The sequence below is a fragment of the Toxorhynchites rutilus genome, chromosome 3 (genome assembly GCF_029784135.1).
Source record: "Toxorhynchites rutilus septentrionalis strain SRP chromosome 3, ASM2978413v1, whole genome shotgun sequence".
Taxonomy (NCBI): domain Eukaryota; kingdom Metazoa; phylum Arthropoda; class Insecta; order Diptera; family Culicidae; genus Toxorhynchites; species Toxorhynchites rutilus.
The window spans coordinates 273882220-273901888 of NC_073746.1; the positions used below are offsets into that span (position 1 = coordinate 273882220).

Genomic DNA, 19669 nt, shown 5'->3' on the forward strand with positions numbered 1-19669 from the left:
AACTGAAACTGTTGGAAAAAAGTTCAACTATTGAAAAAATGTCAACTATTGAAACAAGTAACCAACTATTGAAACAACCAACACCTTAGGCACGGCCCAAGTACAAGTACGAGTTCAATAGTAGGGTTACCCCCCATCGGAATATGACCGACACCCGGCACTGGTACCGATTGCGGTGCGTGAACATTTCCCGACCCAGCATGGTGTCTCGGCTAGCGGTACAAGTCTATCCAAGGCACTCCTATAACGATGCCCCCAGTGTGGTATATACCCATACCGAGGCAACGTTGGTATGACCATGTTTACACTATTGTGGGGAAAGTTGGTGAGTGAAAAGTTTGAGGCATAACTTGCGAAGCTTGTATGGATGTTCGGTAGTACGATGCCGTACGGGTGGGGTCAAGTTACTGTCGGTAGGGTCGAACGTCTATCGAATCCAGTGAGTCTGGTCGGCACCAGGGAGGGTAAACCTTTTGAGCTTGTATCGAATCCAGTGAGTCTGGTCGGCACCCGGGAGGGTAAACCTTTTGAGCTTGTATCGAATTCAGTGAGTTTCGTGTGTCGAACCCCTACCCTCACTACGTGGTGAGACGTACGTACTCCAGTGTGTGGTGTCGTGTCGTGCGTTGAACGTCGAAGGGGCATAAGGCGATTGTGGCTTTCTCGTGTGCCATGCGAACCCTGTGCAGTACGGTGTGTCGAACATTGAAATACCTCCCATGTAAGACGCATCGCATCAGTGCAGCTAGTAGCACCACACGGGTAGTTACCGCTCTCTCGCTCCGAGTTTTTTTTCTCCATTGTTATGCCTCCTCAGCGTATGCTGTAGGTATGCAGTAGGGGAAAAAAAGCGTGCGCTCGCTCGCTCGTCTGTGTGTGTTGGGTCGTTTACATCAATGTGGTGCAGCTACCTCGTGATAAGCGAGCGTGGACATGTGAACAATACCCCCTCTCACGCTTTTATGCGTGCTAGTAATTGTGTATGGGAATCTTTTGGCTAGTGTATGGCTATCGTGTATGCGAACGAGGAACGAATTTACCGAGGATGAACGTTGTGGTGATGTTGTGCGAAGTTAATATACATGCTAGACATAAGATAGGCATGTGGATGGGTCACATTCGACTGCAACGTGGTGCGTGAGCGATGATATGTGCGGGTAGTCACACTGATCGCGCATAGGATGGCTTCTATTGATTTGTTTCAAAAGAACCTTCCTCGAGGTGCACGAACTTTCTCAACACTTGAGATGCCTTATGCTAGACATAAGATAGGCATGTGGATGGGTCGTATTCGACTGTAACACGGTGCGTGAGCGATGATATGTGCGGGTAGTCACACTGATCGCGCATAGGATGGCTTCTATTGATTTGTTTCAAAAGAACCTTCCTCGAGGTGCACGAACTTTCTCAACACTTGAGATGCCTTATGCTAGACATAAGATAGGCATGTGGATGGGTCACATTCGACTGCAACGGTGTGCGTGAGCGATGATATGTGCGGGTAGTCACACTGATCGCGCATAGGATGGCTTCTATTGATTTGTTTCAAAAGAACCTTCCTCGAGGTGCACGAACTTTCTCAACACTTGAGATGCCTTATGCTAGACATAAGATAGGCATGTGGATGGGTCGTATTCGACTGTAACACGGTGCGTGAGCGATGATAGGTATGGGTGGACATATCATTCGCGTGTAGGATAGTAGATGCTGAGCAAATCATAAACTTTTGAAACAGCCCAATAGTACAGACCAAAGCCAATGCTTCCAAATGAATTATAGGATAATTTTTCTGTGCATCATTTAACGAAAAAGACGTGAAACAGATTGGCTTTTCAATTCCATCAACTAAATGAGCAATAACTCCACCTAAGCCGTAACTAGAAGCATCAGAAACCACATCTAATGATTTCTTTGAATCATAGAACTCCAAAAAGTCAGTATCCAAAAGAGAGTTTTTTGCCTCGTTGAACGCCCTACTACAATTTTCATCCCACTTAAACTGCACATTGTTCCTCAACAAATTATACAAGTAATATAATTTTGAGGACAAATGTGGAATAAATCTGTGGTAATAGTTGATCAACCCTAAAAAGGATTTAAGTTCCGTCACATTTCGTGGAATTTTTGCATTTTGAATTGTCAAAACCTTGTCAGGAATAGGCATTAAACCTTTACCACTGATAATATGACCCAAATAAGGCAGTTCTGTGACAAAAAACTTACATTTTTCTAAGTTAATTTTAATGTTAGCCTTTTCTAATCTTTCTAGCACCAAATAAAGTCTTCGTCTACACTCTTCTAAGTCTTTACCGGCAATAAGCACGTCGTCTAAATAACACGATACAAATTCAAGCCCCTCTAATACTTTATCCATTACTTGCTGAAAAATTGCAGCACTAGAAGAAGCTCCCTGTGGTAAACGATTGTAAATAAAAAGACCTTTGATCGTAATGATGACCATAAATTTCTTAGATCTTTCCGTCAGTTGTAACTGCGTGTATGCCCCGTCCAAATCCAAAGAACAATAAACTTTGCAGCCAGAAAGCTGTGCAAAAATGTCCTGCGCAACTGGTAATGGGTAAGTATTAGGGATAATTAACTTGTTGATTGAAACTTTACAATCAATTACAAGTCGAATGTCGTTATTTTTCTTCATGACAACTATCACAGGAGAAGCCCATTCGCTTGTTTTAATTGGTGTAATAACTTTTTGTTTTTCCAACTTCGTCAAATAATTTAAAACTTTATCTTTTAACCGGTACGGTACGTCATAACATTTCTTAAAAATAGGAATCTCGTCCTTCAAAACCAATTCGGCTTCATACCCGACAATTGGCGAAGAAAAATCTTTCACAAAAACTGGAGAAAAACGTTGTTTAATATCTGCAACTACAGCATCACTGCTTTTGACAACCATGTTATTAACTTGTAAAGAATTCATGAAGAAATTTCTCCAATCTAAAAAGAAAATGTCCAACCATGTACGCCCAAACAATGGAATAAAGTCATGTGAAGTATTCAACACTAACAGTTTCAATTTTTGTTCAGTTCCCTTTAATTTTACCAAGACAAGCGCCTCTCCCTCAATTTTTAATTTGGCTCCATTGACAACTATCAATTCTTTGCTAGATTTCTTTAAGGGGTTTGTAAAATTTAGAGAATACTGTTGTTTTCCCATTACAGACACAGACGAACCACAATCAACCTCCATTTTTATAAGTTTACCTTCCATCGACAACTCAATTAGACACGGCTTGCTTACTCTGTTCACGGATGACATATGCATACATTCAAATTCACCTGAATTATCGTCATCCTCACTGTCATTTGGTTCGTTTGTCTGCTCAACAACTCGCTGAGATGCCTATCGGCTGAGGGTCTAGGCTTATAGGAATCCACCAGGTTGACTGCATCCTTCTTGAGGTTCTTCAGCTTGTAGCACTTGCGCTTCACATGTCCCTTCACGCCACAAAAATCACATACAATGTTGGAGTAATCCGGGCGCCGCCTTTGTCTGCCTTGCCAGTCCTTGTCTTGTCTCCCATTTTTCTTTTGATGATTCTTATCATAGGGCTGTAAGCCTAAACGATTTTTCACTGGCCCACGAACTGCAGCAATTTGACTGAAACCTTGACTGACATTCGCCAACTCAAAGCTCGAAGGTAATCTATGAAAGGTATTTCCGGCAGTCGATACTCCTAATGATCTGGCACTAGCTCTAGCGAGCTCCCATGTGGCCACAATCTTCTCAACAACTTCCAGTGAAATATTTTCCTCATTCAGGAAGCGTTGCTGCAAAGCAGGATCCCTGACACCCGCTACAATGCGGTCACGTATTGCCATTTCCTTGAAATTTTCAAATCCGCAAAACTCTGCTTGAAGTTTAACACTGAGAACAAAATCCTCGACAGACTCATCAGGTTGTTGAACCCGATTGTTAAATCTGAAACGCTGAATCATATCTGATTCAGTTTTTTCAAATCTACCTTTCAGCCTTTTTACCATGTCGCCAAACGCAACCGTTGATAAAGCCCCGTTTGGATAGAGAAGCTTTAACTCGTTGAAGATATCATCTCCACCGAGCGTGATCAAAAAGGCTTTTTTTGAGTCTTCCGGGATGTTGCTCACCGTGAAATAATATCCAAGGCGCTCCACGTAATTTGAAAAGGATTTGTTCCTTTTATAAGGTTCAATTGTTGCGGCCATTGTATATTGCGCTTGAGCCATTTTGTAAAAAAACTACTATGGATTCTTATGTATTATCCAATCAAGAAATAATGAAAATGTAACAAGGAAAAAAATGACAATAGATTTTCGCACAATCGATTTACCAAAAAAAAAAAGGAATAGCTAAAATGGGCTTACCAGAACTGTTCAACTGCTCACCCTTTACGTCCAATCAACGTGCTATACACGTTCGACGGTATTATGCGGATTCAGGAGCTCCCAGCGTACCAGCATAGACCGATTCGCTTTGGCCTCCGCACCAGCGAGGAAAATTCACCAGGAAAAGTGTCCTCCCAATTTGATTTCCCTCAGCGATTGCAAATGACAGCGTCACGGAATGTATGGACGCGTCCCGCCGACGAAACAACTAAAGCGGCCACAACAATAGTGAAACTACCACCGCCGGAAAAAAAAACTCCTTGTTTCGGCACAGATTAGCAAGCTATCAGAGGCTCGCACAATGCACACAGCATACAACGCTATGCTTTTTTATTACCACTAGCACTTTTGCACTCGCGTAGTGGCTCTTCTTTCGCCACTAAAATATACAATGTTCGGACTATGTTCTATAAAAAAGAGTTCACTGAACTCTGGCTCGGGTCAACGAACTTTGATGAAAAAGGGCACAGAGTAGATGGAGAGAAAACACTGGTTGTTATCACTATGGTTGAGACCAAGGCGGTATAATAAGGTGGAACGTTATGTCAGAACTGCTGTTCAGCCATTACTTGAGTTCTGTTCTACGCTGTTCTACGGGACGTGAGGGTTGTTGCCGTTGCTGCTGGGATTGGAAACTCAGCGATTGTGGGAGCTTTGCTAGTGGGTATATAAAAGAGGTGGCTCCTCATAACCGGTGGGCTTGTGCCGTACTGCTTTAGCTGAAGACTCGCCTGATCGTTCGGGTTGTGAGACACAACAGCTAGTTCGATTGAAACCAGCCCAGCGTAGGTATATGTTGGTGGGGACCGCTATGTAGCATAAAGATTTGATCTAATTTGTTTATAAACAAAAAAAGCCGCTGTCATTTTTCATCCCCTCTCGCATCATCCATGCCTTATCCTCATACTGTCGAAAACGAACCACCTGTCAATTCCAGCTCCTTGGTCGAGACGTTCTGTCTGACTCGTTCAATGTTTATTTATAAAACACCTCCTATGCGTTATCAAGCGTTTCTTAATGTCACTCTATTAATGACGTTTAACGTTAAGCGTTTGTACACACTGTATCCAAAGTGGACACAACACCCTCGAAACCAAATTTTTGTTTTCAATCTGTGAGACCGAGACTGTGGGAGGGTTAATTAAAAGAAAAGGGTCTTCCATTGGCGACGTGACAGTTTTGTGTCTTCGTGTGAATGAACCCTTAAGGCAATATTCAAGCTTTAAGCAAAATATGCGTTGTTGGTCAGATGCAAACCCACATGTGCTTCAAGATTGAATTGAATCCGCAGAAAAATACTGTATGATGTGGTTTTCATCCGGATGAGTGATTCGACCGTATTTCTTTATCGATGAGCATGATCGTCATGTTACCGTCTCAATAGAGAACGCTATCGCGGCATGTTGGAAGACTATTTTGGGCCAGAATTGGAAGATCTTAACAACAATGATATGTGGTTTCAACAAGACGATGCTGTCGTATTCCTCGTTTGCCGATATTTTCTTTTCTTGTTTCACTTGTTACTGTACCAAAGATAGAATACTGAATGACGTGGGAGAACAACATCCTTCGCGGAACGCATTCAAATTCGCTCTCTCTTTTATTTGCAACCCCTGTCGGATTATTTCTCTCTTTTGCATGCATCACTCTTTTGCATGCCAGCACACGCGACAACTTGCGTTTGTCAATCGCATAAGATTTTGCGTTTCTCTACACTGTCATTTATATTTATATATTTTGTAATGTTATTTCATCCATACTTCTAATCATCCCAACAGAAAACCGAAAGAAATTCGAAATGAAATTGTCGAGTCTGAAAATCATAGATTTTAAACAGGTTCATCATATTTCCCACAGATGCCAATTGCCACACAGCGCATGTTATAATGGATTTATTGAAAAGTAAGTTTGGTGAAGGTGTTAGAAATGGGCCTGTCGATTGGCCACAACGTTCATGCGATTTGACGCCATTGGGTTTCTTTTTATGGGGCTATGTCACTGGTCTATTTTTTAACCATAAACCAGCAACTTAAGAAGAGCTCAGAGACAACATCCGACGCAAAATTCGCAACATTCCGGTCGAAATGTCTGGCCGAAACGTGAAAAAATTGATCCAACGGACCGATCGCTGTAAACGAGCTCGTGCTGCTCAGATGACCGAAATCGAATTTCAATTTTAAGAGTTGAACTACAACCAGAATAAATTTGAACTCAATACCTCAAAAAACCTGTGTTTTATAGAAAAAAAAAAGTTGACAAGTCCCTGATAAAAGATAAGAACTATTTATCGGAAATAATGACCCCTATTATGTAAATTGATTCGAACGGTTGATTTGATCCCTATAACTATCACACCGAAAAAACTCTGTTCAACTCGAATTACATAATAGGTCTCAATATTTATATTTTTTGAAATTTCTAATTTCTCAATCATCACTGTTGTTCTATTCATGACTATATTTCATGAAAGAAATCTGCACAATTAATTCACATTTTTTGTCATTGTTTTAAAATTCAAATAAAACTTCATTTAAACTCGCATTCGCGAACTTCAAAGGCGAAGTTTTCTCCAAAAATTTAGTTTTTATTGATTATAAGGGTTCAATAAAAAATAAAAATAAAAAAGTCAATAAAAACTAAATTGTGTTTGTTTCCAGCCTTTTTCAATTGGTCGTTTGACAAATGTAATGTCAAAAGAGAACATTGTTTAAATTGCTCCTAATGACTATTTTTTACTTCATTAAAGATTATGGTCGATTATGATTATGATTGGAAGAATAATTGATGCAGCGTGACGGGACGGAACGTGAACGTAACGTGGATGTCGTATGTGAATCGAACTTTATGTCGACACCTTTGCGAAAAAAAAACCGTGGGTACCATCAGGCATCAATCGATCTGAGAGAAGAAAAGACATAGAAGTAACATAATAAATAATTCCAAACTTCAGGAGAAAATTGTGATATCAGTGGAAAGCATTTCTTCCACTGAACAGCTTGAAATAGTTTCATCAGAATTTGAGACCAATATTAAATCTACCTTCGAAGAAAACAGTCCACTGAATTAAATAACTTCAAGTAAGGATGCATCTTGGTGGAACAAAAAACTTGAAGGGCTTAGAAAATTGTCTAGAAAACTCTTCAACAAAGCAAAAATTACGTCTGATTGGACAGATTACAAAAACTGTCTAACAGAATATAACAAAGAAATCCGTAAATCTAAGAGAAGGGATTGGAAGTTCACCTGTGAATAGGTAGAAAGTTTACCTGTTGTAGCAAGACTTCATAAAGCCCATTCTAAGGATCACACCAATGGACTAGGTAGTCCCTTAGTATCATGATGGAAACACGCTTCCCAGGCTCAATCCAATTGACTTCCGGCTAATGAATTGGCTAGGGCGGTCTTCACGAAGTCAAGGGTTGCGTGGGCAGTGGATTCCTTTAAATCTCCAGGACCAGACGGGATTTATCCGATGCTGTTATAAAAAGCAAAGATATCACTGCCCCTCTTCTGACGGAGATGTTTAGAGCAAGTATGGTTGTTGGAAAAAGTCGCTATTTTCCGGTTTAATAACGTACTCGTATATTGTCAGCCGTTAAAAAATCCCTAAAACATAAACTGATTACATAAATTCACATCATTGATAACAATACACATTTTCGACATTGCATTTTCTACATTACACATTCTATGATCATTGCGTTATTAATTCACACACAAAGAGTTTTGGAGGTAGCAGGTAAGTATTCTAAATCTTTCAGATTCTATTACACAACATTGTTGGTAAGTATTCATTTCACTGATGATAAATCTCAATTTCTTTCTTTTTAGGTAAGTTCGGTTAAATCTCTTCTATTCCAGTAATTGCAACGAAACTACTCACGTTTAGTCCTCTGCTACTATTTCCAACATATACAGTCTACCTCTATTTATTTCAACTTCGTAATTCGTTCTAAAGCAATAATTTTAATCCATATATTTATCTTTTCCAGCCTATCACTTCGATTCACAAAATGCTCTTATTTACCACTGTTTGTTTCTATCTCTGTGCTCATGACAGTTCGCGACGCCAAGTTGTTAGAATCAAGACGGGTCTATGGTACTAGGTGAGGCCGTTTCGTCACTAAGTTGGTTAGAGGAGCGGTATATAAAAAAGTACGGAAGAAAGCAGAAGGGGATTTTTTTCCTTGAAGCGTGAAAGAGACAGACTGATCACGAGCGAGCTTGGGCACAAGCTTATTGTGTTTTGTTTACAAACAAAACACAGTAGACTTCCAAGATGGCTGAAGAGTGGTTTTAGCACATGGGTGACGTCTTTAGAGAACCCCTATTGAACTGACAGTAGCCAACATATCGAGTATCCCACTGACATTTTCCCTTTGTTTTCACATGAATTGGGTATCCCACTGACAGTTTTTTGCTAACGATCCTAGCACCAATCATAGCACCCGGCTGGGTTTTAGCAAGTTGGCCCACCTTAGGATATACTTCTACGCGCCTTGGTTAGAATGAGGTTCGACACATTCCGCAGAGATGTGACACTCCCCCCCCCCCAGTACGTCGCTGGAACTGAAGCGACTTACTCTTCTTAGAACCCATGTCCACAACTGCGATCTTGGCTCCGATCTCCTCTGGTTCAACATTTCTTGTTCAATTGCGTTCGGAGAATTTTTCCTATTCGAACGTTTCAACGGGCATCGGTATAGCTTAGCATTATTATTTAATAACAACTTCGCAATGGCTGTGTCCCAGACCTTCTCTAGAACTTTCCTCTTTGACATCTCCAACGTCGAATTCTTCCACCTTCTGGTGTTTCGATTTTTGACGAACTGTGAACAACTCGAAAATTGGGATGTACCATATGTCGCGACATCCACATGCACATCTGGGCTTTCATTCAGTCGTCCACCGCTTCGAAACATCGATTGACTACGCCGTTCCTGCAGCTTGATCTTCGCTTGAGAAATCCTCGTCCATTTGTCGGATTCACGGGAAAGTGTCTTGAGCGTTTCGGATGAGAGGGTGTTCAGGACCCGCACCTCGTCTTTGGATGACCCCGGCTCCGAAATCCCCAACGAATCGTCAACCAAATACTTTTGCATCACAGTCGAATATTTATCATCCCCCTCACTACACGGACAGATGTGGAAACTGTGGAAGCTGTTGTAGTCTGCGTTCGTAGATCCAGATGTCATTGAGCAAAGTCCGTACACTATCCAACCAAGGCGGGTCTTAGACGCGATCGGTTCATTGTAAGTTCCTTCGGCGCTTGTCAATGTGTGGCCAAGACGACTGTTGTCCATCCCTATCAAGATTCTTGGTGACACGTTAGTATATGAATTAAGTGGCAAACCCTTCAAGTAAGGGTATTTAGCTGCAAGCTGAGGCACTGGTACGGACTGTTTAGGTAGAGCCAAACTTCGAACCGTGTTGACTTCCGGTAGCTCATACACCTTGCTCACGTCACATTTGCCAGAAATCTTCACCGTTAACTTTACCGATTCATCTTCCTCTCTCTGCTGACTTCCAGTCCAGTTCAGGCACAGAGGATGCGGAATTCCTTCGAGATTCAATTCTTTCATCAAGCTATGCTCCATGAAAGTTGCCGACGAACCATCGTCGAGAAAGGCGAAAGTCTTGATTGTTTTTCCTTTTCCATAAATGGTCACGGGCACGTACCGAAACAGGACGTTCCCAACCTTGTTCGAATGGGTGTGACAATTTTGCGATGTTGCCTGTCTGCTTATTGACGTCGACAATTCTGGCGCTGGCTCGCTATGTATCCTGTCGTCATGCATCATGCATCAAGGAACAGTCGTTTTTGCCGCACGGTGATCTGATATGACAAGCCCCGAAATGCTTTCGCAGACATTTCCTACACAGTTTTCGCTCCTTAACTACATTCCACCTGGAACCGATGTCCATGTTGAGAAACACGTGGCAAAACTCTAGACTACTGCATCCCTCCTGACATGCGGAACAACCTCTAACGATTGCTTCCGTTCGAACCCTTGGGGAAAACTCTTCGATGGGATTATTGTCCGAATTAGTATTCATACGACTATCCCTTCGACCTTGTCCCTCCGGGTTAGAGATAGAATAGTGACTGCACTAGCAGCTTCCACCAATGTCTCCAGCCAATCTCCAAGGTCAGAAAGGGTGACCCGGGATAATGTCTGTCGATGGTATGCCCAATTCAATCTTATTGAGGGGGGCAATCTCTATCAACTCTTGCAGTAGGGCTACATTGCACAAATACTATTCTAAACCTGACGCTTTAATAGTGGTGCAAACATTCTGGTCTTCCGAACAGCGTTCTCAATGTGGCGATGGTTCCCGAAAGGTTTGATGGATGCAAAAGGCGACAGCGTACTACTTCCAAAGCCTTTCGCTCCAGGCTTCGTTGAAGCCGCAGGAGGTTCTCTTCGTCACTGTAACCACAGATTCTAGTCGAATTTTCGTAACTTGCGATGAAGAGAGGCCATTCTTCAGGATTGCCGGAAAAGGTTGGTAAATCGCTGCTAATACCTTGACGAGCTAAAATTTGACATTGACTGAGCGTAGAAGTGCGAAACAAACTACTAGGATTAAAAGGTTGAGACGCGCTCGTCTGCGGGTTCAAACCCGCCGCATCTCCGTCGCGCACACCAAACCGCAGGAATAGCTGTCTTCGCTCCTCCAAATGCCTTTTCTCTAAAGCTTGCCTCGCCTCAAAAAGCTCCAACTCCTTCGACAATAAATCGCTTGCCTCCTTATCCTCCCTCGCAATACTCGTTGAATTTACTGTTGGTCCACCACAAAATGAGCCCAAGCCACGCGGATTGGCTTCCACACGCTCGTACACCCGACGCTCCGTATATTGATATTGATGTTTGTATATCTCCCGCTGTTCTGACAGAGCCTTCCGATGGTGATCATCTTTTTCAATCATAATTCTCTCGAATTCCAGATGAAGGAATGTTGTTCAACTTCTTTGCATTGCCGCTAACTGCACTTGTACATCCCGAACTGATGCGGAGTGCCGAACGTTTGTTGACATAGCCGTAGCACCTGTAACTGTTGGTGTTGAAGTACCAGTTGGGATCTGAACTGCCGCTCTAACGCATTTCTCGCAGCTCCAATCACGTTCCTGAATACTCGCATCCACACCCACGCACACGAAATGATACCACTGCTCGACTATCGTCTGGGTTTCCGCAACTTCCGCAGCTTATCTGATGAGATAAATTTAGGAGAAGTTTCCTTCCTTCGTACATCACTCATTCTAGACATATTGGCTTTGCCTCCCGATCGCATAAACGGGTTTTTTAATTTGTTGGAAAAAGTCGCTATTTTCCGGTTTAATAACGTACTCGTATATTGTCAGCCGTTAAAAAATCCCTAAAACATAAATAAACTGGTTACATAAATTCACATCATTGATAACAATACACATTTTCGACATTGCATTTTCTACATTACACATTCTATAATCATTGCGTTATTAATTCACATACAAAGAGTTTTGGAGGTAGCAGGTAAATATTCTAAATCTTTCAGATTCTATTACACAACTTTGTTGTTAAGTATTCATTTTACTGATGATAAATCTCACTTTCTTTCTTTTTAGGTAAGTTCGGTTAAATCTCTTCTATTCCAGTAATTGCAACGAAACTACTCACGTTTAGTCCTCTGCTACTATTTCCAACATAGGCAGTCTACCTCTATTTATTTCAACTTCGTAATTCGTTCTAAAGCAATAATTTTAATCCATATATGTTGACTGCAGCACGCACCTGCAGCGAACAACCTTGTTTCATACAATGTCATTACATTGTCAAGCTGTCAAATAATGATCTAATAAAATCCATTCCAAGTTTAACCGTATAGAAGATACGACCTTTTATTTGTTTTCTCTCAATCTATCACTGGCACGCATAACTGCTAACAGGTTATGGGCCCAGCCCGAGCCCCACGATAGATTTGAGATTCAGTTTTGGCGTCGGTTTTTTGTTTCGGAAAGTTTTTTTTTCGTACGCGGGAACGCGAGCGGGAAAAGCTTGTTTCGCGAAAGTTATTTCGATTTGTGACGCGATGGAATTGGCACGAATGGCAAAACTGACCAACTCAAATTATGAGTCATGGTCATTTTCCATGAAAGCACTGTTACGCCGGGAGAATCTGTGGAAACACGTCGATCCGGGAACTCCCCCGAATCCAGTCACGGTGGAGTGGACTGCCGGAGATGAAAGGGCCTTGACCACGATCCAGTTGCTGGTGGAGGAAAGCCAGTTTCGCATCATCCGGGAGAAGGAAACGGCGAAACAGACGTGGGACGCGCTTAAGACGCATCACAGTAAGCTGACGCTCGGGCAGAGAGTGACAACGGTGATACAGATCGCCAATCAAAACTTCAGGGCAGGCGACAGCATGGAGGCTTATCTCGAAACCATCGAGAAGTTATACACTCGGCTGGATAATGCCGGGCTGGAGGTGCAGGAGTGCATCAAAGTGGCACTTATTCTTCGGGGGCTTCCGCCATCGTTTCGGCCGCTAATCATGGCGCTGGAGGCGCGGGATGAGGCAGATCTCACGCTGGCGATGGTGAAGGAGAAGCTGATCGACGAGGCAGATAATCATCACCAAGCACATAAGTCGGACGAGCAGGCTATGAAAGTGAATTCCAAATCGAAGATGCTCGTCTGTTATCGCTGCGGAAAACCGGGTCATCGCAAAATAGATTGCAAAGAGTCCGAGAAGGAGAGCGCAAAGAAGAGCGCGAAGAAAAAGCAAAACGAAAAGGCAAAACAAGTGCGCGAAAACGACCGTAATGGATCGTTCACGTTTATGGTAAAAAGCGAGCAATGTGGGCCGAGTTCTTGGGTCATAGATTCGGACGCGACGTCTCATTTGACCAGTGATCGGAGTGTTTTCGTGCGGTTGGACAGTACCGTACGCCCAGTGATGTCAACCGCGGACGGAAAAGTGTTGCACACCGAAGGAATCGGCGACTGCACGTTGCAGTGCGTCGATGATTGTGGACAAAACATCAAAATTACCCTCACTGACGTGATTTTCGCCCCAGGATTGGAGGGCAGCTTGTTATCCATAGGAAAACTGGCGACGAAAGGCGTACAAGCGAAGTTCGTCGGAGAAAAGTGTGAATTAATGTTTGGAAACAGGGTAATAGCGACAGCGGACAAACTTTCTGGTCTCTATCGGCTAAACCTGGCAAGCGAAAAATCCCTGCTTGTGGAAGAACATAAGCACAGCGATGAGTGCATTCACACCTGGCACCGTAGACTGGGACATCGGGATCCGGAGGCGATCGCGAAAATGATGCGCAAAGATCTTGCTTCCGGAATTCAAGTGAAAAAGTGCGGACTTCATGTGACGTGTGAATGCTGCGTTCAGGGAAAAATGTCACGTCCACCGTTTGCGGCCAATGCAGAAAAACGATCCAAGGATGTGCTCGACATCGTGCACAGCGACGTTTGTGGTCCCATGACGACAACTCCGGGTGGCTGCAAGTATTATATGACGTTAATAGATGACCACAGCCGGTACACCGTCGTGTATTTCCTCAAAGTAAAATCCGAAGCTGAGGAAAAGATTAGACAGTATGTTCGCTTCGTGCAGAACCAGTTCGGAAGAAAACCTAAAATTATTCGTTCGGATCGTGGCGGGGAGTACACGGGAAACAGTATACGAAAGTTCTACGCGGAGGAAGGCATTAAAGCAGAGTTCACTGCCGGCTACGCTCCACAGCAGAACGGAGTGGCCGAGAGGAAAAACCGGTCGTTGAATGAGATGGCGTTGTGCATGTTGTTGGATGCAGAATTAGAGCGGAAGTTCTGGGCTGAGGCTGTCAACACTGCTACCTACATACAGAATAGGCTCCCGTCCAAGGCCGTAGAGACAACTCCGTACGAGATCTGGGTTGGAAGTGAAACACATGAAAATCTTTGGATGCAGCGCTTACGTTTGGACACCGCCTCAAAAGCGAAAAAAGCTAGACGTGAAATCTGAAAAAATGATGTTCGTCGGGTACTCATCTGAGCACAAGGCGTACAGACTGCTGAACCCGAAATCCGGCAAGATTGTGGTGAGCCGGTATGTTAAATTCTCGGAGTTGATTGCATGGAAAACACAGGATGACAAAACAGCTGAAGCAGGTCAAATGAAAGTGGAAGAGGTAACGATTCGCCTACAATCTACTATCGACGAATCAGATGACGAGTTCTACGGGTTTGATGAGGATGTTGATGACGATGAGCTAGTCGAAGAGTCGGTTGAAAACGTATGCGATCAAGAGCAGCAATCTGGAGAAGCGCTGCTTCAGGAGGAGCCTTTGGATGAGGATAATTCGCCGGAATTACATATTCCGGGCGGTACAAGACGTTCGACCAGATTAGGACGAGGCATTCCAGCAGAAAAATATGAAGGTTCCATCGGGATCGCTGTGGGTTCATCAGCAGAGCCGCGAACTTTTGCCGAGGCAGTGAGTAGCGTGGAAAGTTTGCAGTGGAAGGCTGCCATGGAAGAGGAGATAGCCGCCCATCAAGAGAACGGTACCTGGAAGCTGACCCCATTGCCACCAAACCGCCGAGCTATTGGCTGCAAGTGGGTATTCAAGCGAAAGGAAGACGAGACTGGAAAAGTGGTTCGATTCAAAGCACGGTTGGTCGCCCAAGGATTCTCGCAACAGTTCGGGAGTGATTATGACCAGGTATTCGCCCCAGTAGTAAAACAAATCACACTGCGAGCTGCGCTCACACTAGCTAGCAAGAGACAGATGCTAGTGCGGCACATCGATATCAGAACGGCTTACCTGTACGGCGAGTTGCAAGAAGAACTGTACATGCAGCAGCCTCCAGGGTACTGCACTGGCGAAGTAAATGTTGTATGCCGACTAATAAAGAGCTTGTACGGCCTCAAGCAGGCAGCTCGCGTTTGGAACAACCGCATCGACTCGGCGCTGAAGGGCATGAACTTCAAGCGCTCTTGTGCAGATCAATGTTTATACACCAGTGGTACGGTGTGTGTCTTAATTTATGTTGATGACATTATCGTTGTATGTCATAATCTGAAAGAATATGAATCGATCGTAAAATTGCTGCGTCGGAGTTTCAAAATTGCCGAACTCGGTGACATCAAATTCTTCTTGGGAATTCACGTAAGGAAGGAGGATAGCCACTACGTTCTGAGTCAGAAGTCGTACATTTCGAAAGTTCTGGCTCGATTTGGGATGACTCAGTGCAAGACATCGAAGATTCCGATGGCTACTAGCTTTCTACAACAACAGGAGGAGAATAGTGAGACTTTTTCGAATACAGCTCAGTTCCAGAGTCTCATCGGAGCGTTGTTGTATATCGCTGTGAACACACGCCCGGATATTGCTATTGCAACGTCCATTCTCGGCCGGCGTGTAACAAAGGCAACATTAGAGGACTGGACCGAGAGCAAGAAGGTGTTGCGCTACCTAAAAGGAACCATTAACTATGAGTTGCACCTAGGCAGCGGAGAACAATTTAAATTCGAGTGCTTCGTGGATGCTGATTGGGCAGGCGAAGCTGCTGATCGTAAGTCCAATACTGGTTTCATATTCAAGCTGAGTGGCGAACTTCTTGGATGGAGTTGCAGGAAGCAGAACCTAGTGGCGTTATCCAGCACCGAAGCAGAGTACGTGGCACTTGCAGAGTGTCTCCAGGAGCTTTTGTGGCTACGCAAACTGATGGTGGATCTTTCTGAACCACTGCCGCAACCAATTGTGGTTTATGAGGACAACCAGAGCTGCATTGCTCTCACAGCAGCCGATAGAACTTCCCGCAGGTCAAAGCACATCGACACTAAATTTTGTTTTGTCAAGGACTTAGTTTCAGAAGGAATTGTTAAAATCAAATACTGCCCGACGGACCAAATGGAAGCTGACTTGCTGACCAAGCCCTTGGGCGCCGTTAAACTTCAACAGCTACGATCGGCGATCGGTATGAAGTGCAACAACGTTGAGGAGGAGTGTTGACTGCAGCACGCACCTGCAGCGAACAACCTTGTTTCATACAATGTCATTACATTGTCAAGCTGTCAAATAATGATCTAATAAAATCCATTTCAAGTTTAACCGTATAGAAGATACGACCTTTTATTTGTTTTCTCTCAATCTATCACTGGCACGCATAACTGCTAACAATATATTTATCTTTTCCAGCCTATCACTTCGATTCACAAAATGCTCTTATTTACCACAGTTCGCGACGCCAAGTTGTTAGAATGAGGTTCAACACATTCCGCAGAGATGTGACAATGGTACTAAGCTACATTTCTAGTAAATGGCGGGAAGTCCGAGTTATATTTATTCTCAAGGCTGGTCAACGTGACAGGACGACTCCCAAATCGTATAGAACAATTAGTCTAACATCTATCATCTTAAGAATGGTGGAAAAGGTAATTGATCTCCATATCAAAATCATCATATTTGAACAGGAGACCATTGAACAAATTTCAGTTTGCTTACCAAGCAAATAAATCAACTGAAACAGCGCTTCACACGTTAATTTCAGAAATAGAAAAGTCTTTGGATGCTAAAGAAATCTCACTTACAGCTTCCAGCTTTTCTTGATATTGAGGGAGCATTTGACAATGCATCCCACAACTCTATAAATATAGTTATTTAAAAATGTAGTTTTGAAATGTGCATCTCCAACTGGATACATGTCATGCTAGCCAACCGACTAAAGCCCGCTAAATTAGGAGGATCTACTCTAACAACGAAACCAACTAAAGGTTGCCCTCAATTGCCCGACGATCTTCTTAATAACCTAGCTAATTTAGGATACGGAGTCATTGGTTTCGCTGATGACATGATCATCTTGGTGAAGGGTAAATGTGAGTATACTATTTCCAATAGAATGCAAACAGCCCCTAACTACACAAATGGTGCAACTTGGAAGGACTTAGTATTAATCCTTCAAAAACAGTCATAATTCCAATTACTAGAAAAAGAAAGTATAAGATTCCATCTCTTAGATTGGAAAGTGTAAAATTGAAGCTTTCAAAACGAACCAAATATTTAGGTGTCATGCTTGACCAGAAACTAAATTGGAATGATAAACTGGAGTATGCAATATCTAAAGCCTAGACTGCGCTCTGGAATTGTAGCAGTATATTCGGGAAAAAGTAGGGGCTAAAACCGAGAAGGATTCACTGGATTTACTCGGCAGTTGTAAGACCTAGACTAACATATGCTTCGCTAGTGTGGTGACAAATATCAGCTCAGTAAAAGCTCGATAAACTACAACGTCTGGCATGCTTATCAATAACTGGAGCAATGCCCAGCGCACCCTCCAAAGCCCTAGATGCTATTTTATACCTTCTACCCTTGCACCAATATGTATAACTGGAAGCGGAGAAAGGTGATCTTAGGCTGAAACGTATAAAACATTTTCTAGAAGAAGATCTCACAGGGCATTTACAAATCCCGATAAATTTTCAATCGATTTGCATTTACATGTCATTTTTCAGTTTATTCAGTTGTTCATAACATAACAATAAATTTCTCAACTCAATCTGCACATTAGCACATTCGACAACATACTCAAGCGATCTGCTGAACTTATCACGTGCCTTTTGCAGCGTCTCTGGTATCAGAATTCCGAACCACCTGAGTGGATTGATATAGCCAGATTCATGGTTAACCTCATGTTTGGTCAGGTTCAGCTTTACATCGCCCAATTCATCACGGGTTTCCTCTACCGAACAGAGTGCCTTAAATTCCTTGTAGTCTTCGGTTGGTAATTGCACAGCCGAGGCCGAATTTGGTCCCTTCGTATATCGAGTATAAGCCAAGTCCAGCTGGCCATCGTTGGTGATAGTTTCGATGTTAGTTTTCAGCTTTACCTCCTGTTCGATCAACTCCAGCGATTGAATCATCAACTTGTCCATTAGCAGACAAATATCATCACGAGATTCCATGATCTGGTTGTTTCACTTGTAAAATACTGAAAATAAGACTATTGTAAACAGGTTTACAGTCCAGAGTTGCCAGATTTTATTTTGAAATATCGGCGAATTTCGAAAATGTCTGTGAACAATTTCAAATATGTCTGTTAACTTTTTTTATGGATCTTTGTGAACATATTGCTCGAGCAAATTCTACACATGTATATTTTATCTAATTAACAATATTGTTTAGATTCAAGAATCATATCTGGGACATTGAGTGCTCCCGTGGCCGAGTGGTTACCGTCACACATTAGGTCACATTAGGTCAAAACAAAATTCTGCTTTACTTTACTTCAATCGAGCAGTCGAGCAGTGAGATTAAGTTTCTACTACGTTTGGTATGAAACTAAGTATTTACTTTTCGAAAATGGATGTTTAGCTGATTTCGTATGAATAAAACAGCATTTATCAAGTATATACTTCGTAATTATCAAATGTGCTCATGAGCATACTTTGGATCTGAGAACACATTCATTCGTTTTGATGTTATATCCGATTTATGTTTCATGGTGCTATCTTGCGCTTAAAGTTAAAAACGTTAACAATCAGCATTGATGGCATTGAGCTTCGTTTACTAGTTTAGGGAAGTGTCAAAAAATTGATTAATTTTCAGGCGGAATGAACACGTTTTTATATTTAAATTATGAATGAAAAATAACCTTTCAATACAAAATTAGCATTCTGTGAATACTTTCTTTGCAGGTGGCGAAAAAAATCGTATACGAAAATTGTTTTTCCAGACAACTTTATATTATAATAAAAAGAGGTTGTGTCCAAGATACGACCGCATTGTTGACGTAGAACTACGCTGTTATATTATAAAAGTCGCTTGTTTAAACCTTCGGATATTATTGTATAATGCTGTGAAATTTTAGAAACAACTGCTTAGTAGAACAATCTCTGAAATGTTTTTTTCATTGTAGAATCAGTTGACGATAATTGACTGATGATTCATTCATGCCTTCGCAGAACAATACACTAGCTAATCGTATGTCGCAATTTATTTCATGTCAATGCATTGAAAATTTACCTCAAACGCTATTCCGGTGGCCTTTTTCGCAATTGACATAGACTCGGTTACAGTCGATTATATCAATATATCTTTGGCACCGCGAGGAAACAACAACAATGACAACACTTGCAAGTATTAAATATCATGCTACATGTTACTTAGTATTGCCTCAGTGGAATTGCACCTCCAGTCATCGTTCGTACAACGTAAACCAAGCGCCAAACAAGCATTCTCCATAGCAAGCATACAGAGCCATACATTCGTGGCTTGAAACTACTAGGAATATAAACA

The 19669-nt window shown here is 42.4% G+C and overlaps 1 protein-coding gene across 1 annotated transcript; it reads right to left on the minus strand.

Moving 5' to 3' along the window:
* Window positions 1-17867: 17867 nt before the first annotated feature.
* Window positions 17868-18390, minus strand: LOC129778869 (coiled-coil domain-containing protein 115). Its single transcript, XM_055786020.1, has one exon. It carries the CDS (start codon window positions 18334-18336, stop codon window positions 17869-17871), a length of 468 nt encoding a protein of 155 aa, XP_055641995.1. The 5' UTR covers window positions 18337-18390; the 3' UTR covers window position 17868.
* Window positions 18391-19669: the final 1279 nt, after the last annotated feature.